The sequence below is a fragment of the Mastigoproctus giganteus genome, chromosome 1 (genome assembly GCF_048544385.1).
Source record: "Mastigoproctus giganteus isolate SK-2022 chromosome 1, ASM4854438v1, whole genome shotgun sequence".
Classification (NCBI taxonomy): Eukaryota; Metazoa; Arthropoda; class Arachnida; order Uropygi; family Thelyphonidae; genus Mastigoproctus; species Mastigoproctus giganteus.
This window is the reverse complement of record NC_143575.1, coordinates 239,734,177-239,735,403: the sequence shown is the minus strand read 5'-3', so window position 1 is coordinate 239,735,403 and position 1,227 is coordinate 239,734,177. Positions and strand designations below refer to the sequence as shown.

Genomic DNA, 1,227 nt, shown 5'->3' with positions numbered 1-1,227 from the left:
GTTTATCCATTATTTTGTTTACATTAAAATACTTTTATCACTTTATTTTATAAAATAAATGAAATCGCTGAATATATGTATCCTTTTGTATTAATATATTAATTTTATATTAATATAATTTTTATATCTCTTACACTCCGGCAGGTGGCAGCAATAGTTTTGGTGGATTTATCAATTCTTTGGTGCACGTTGTAATGTATAGTTACTATGGTTTAGCAGCTCTTGGCCCAACCTTAAGAAAGTATCTTTGGTGGAAGATATACATTACCAGAATTCAACTGGTAAGTGTCTTTCTAAACACTGAATACTGATTCAGCCCATCGTCAACCAATGATTTTTGTTAATTTTCTTATACCATGTAATTTTTCCTTATCTTTTCCAGGCACAGTTCGTGATAACCTTCTTGTTTTATTGCCAACTGTTGGTACGTTCATGCTCCTACAATGTTCCTTTCGTCTTGCTCAATTTAGGTCACAGCGTCATATTTTGGATTCTGTTTATTAACATGTATAAGACAAGTTATACGAAACAAAAGGCACTGCCATCAGCAAAGTTAACGAATGATTTTTCTGACTGCAAGACAAAAGAACGTGAGGGTACTCATTTGAATTACAATCAGGATGATACTCTAGCCAACTCAGTATTTCAAAGAACGATTTATACTGCACGAAAGATTTGAACATTAAGAATGGATTTTGTATTGTATATAAATAACTTATATTGTATTTCTTAAAATAAACCATATATTTAAATTAGATTATCGTGTTTCTTTACGCAACGTACACTCTTGTACTATGATGTCCTTAAAGAATACAGAAATTATTAATTAAAGGATTAATCGTTATCCTACCCACACCGGGTGGAAAAGACCTGACTTCGAGTCCTGTCGATGGCGTGAGGATTTTTATGAGCCTTTTTCACAACGTGGCCGAGTTAGTCGGTCTCAGGCGAGGGCAGCATGTTTTTCTTGGAAACTCGAGTTTTTCATCCAGCAAAGAGAAAATCGACCTCAGAACACACGCAATTTACAGACAATATACACAAAGCAATATGGCCTTAGTCACTGATGCTCCTGAAATTCTATTACAACTACATCTCAACGATGTTTGCTCTTACATTTAGGTGTAAGTTACCAAGGGTGGGGAGGTATGTAATTAAGAATAAAAAATCTCATAAAACCACGTGAAGAATGATCAAACAAAAGGGGATATAATGTTGATAGAACTA

General features: G+C 33.9%; 1 protein-coding gene across 1 annotated transcript in view; it reads left to right on the top strand.

Annotated features, from left to right (window-relative positions):
* Nucleotides 1-679, top strand: part of LOC150091684 (very long chain fatty acid elongase 7-like) — a 13,171-nt gene extending 12,492 nt beyond the window's left edge. Inside the window, exons 7-8 of the mRNA XM_090369273.1 lie at nucleotides 145-281; nucleotides 383-679. Of these exons, the coding sequence (XP_090225399.1) occupies nucleotides 145-281; nucleotides 383-679 (434 nt within the window). The remainder of the gene's footprint in view (nucleotides 1-144; nucleotides 282-382) is intronic.
* The last annotated feature ends 548 nt before the right edge of the window (nucleotides 680-1,227 follow it).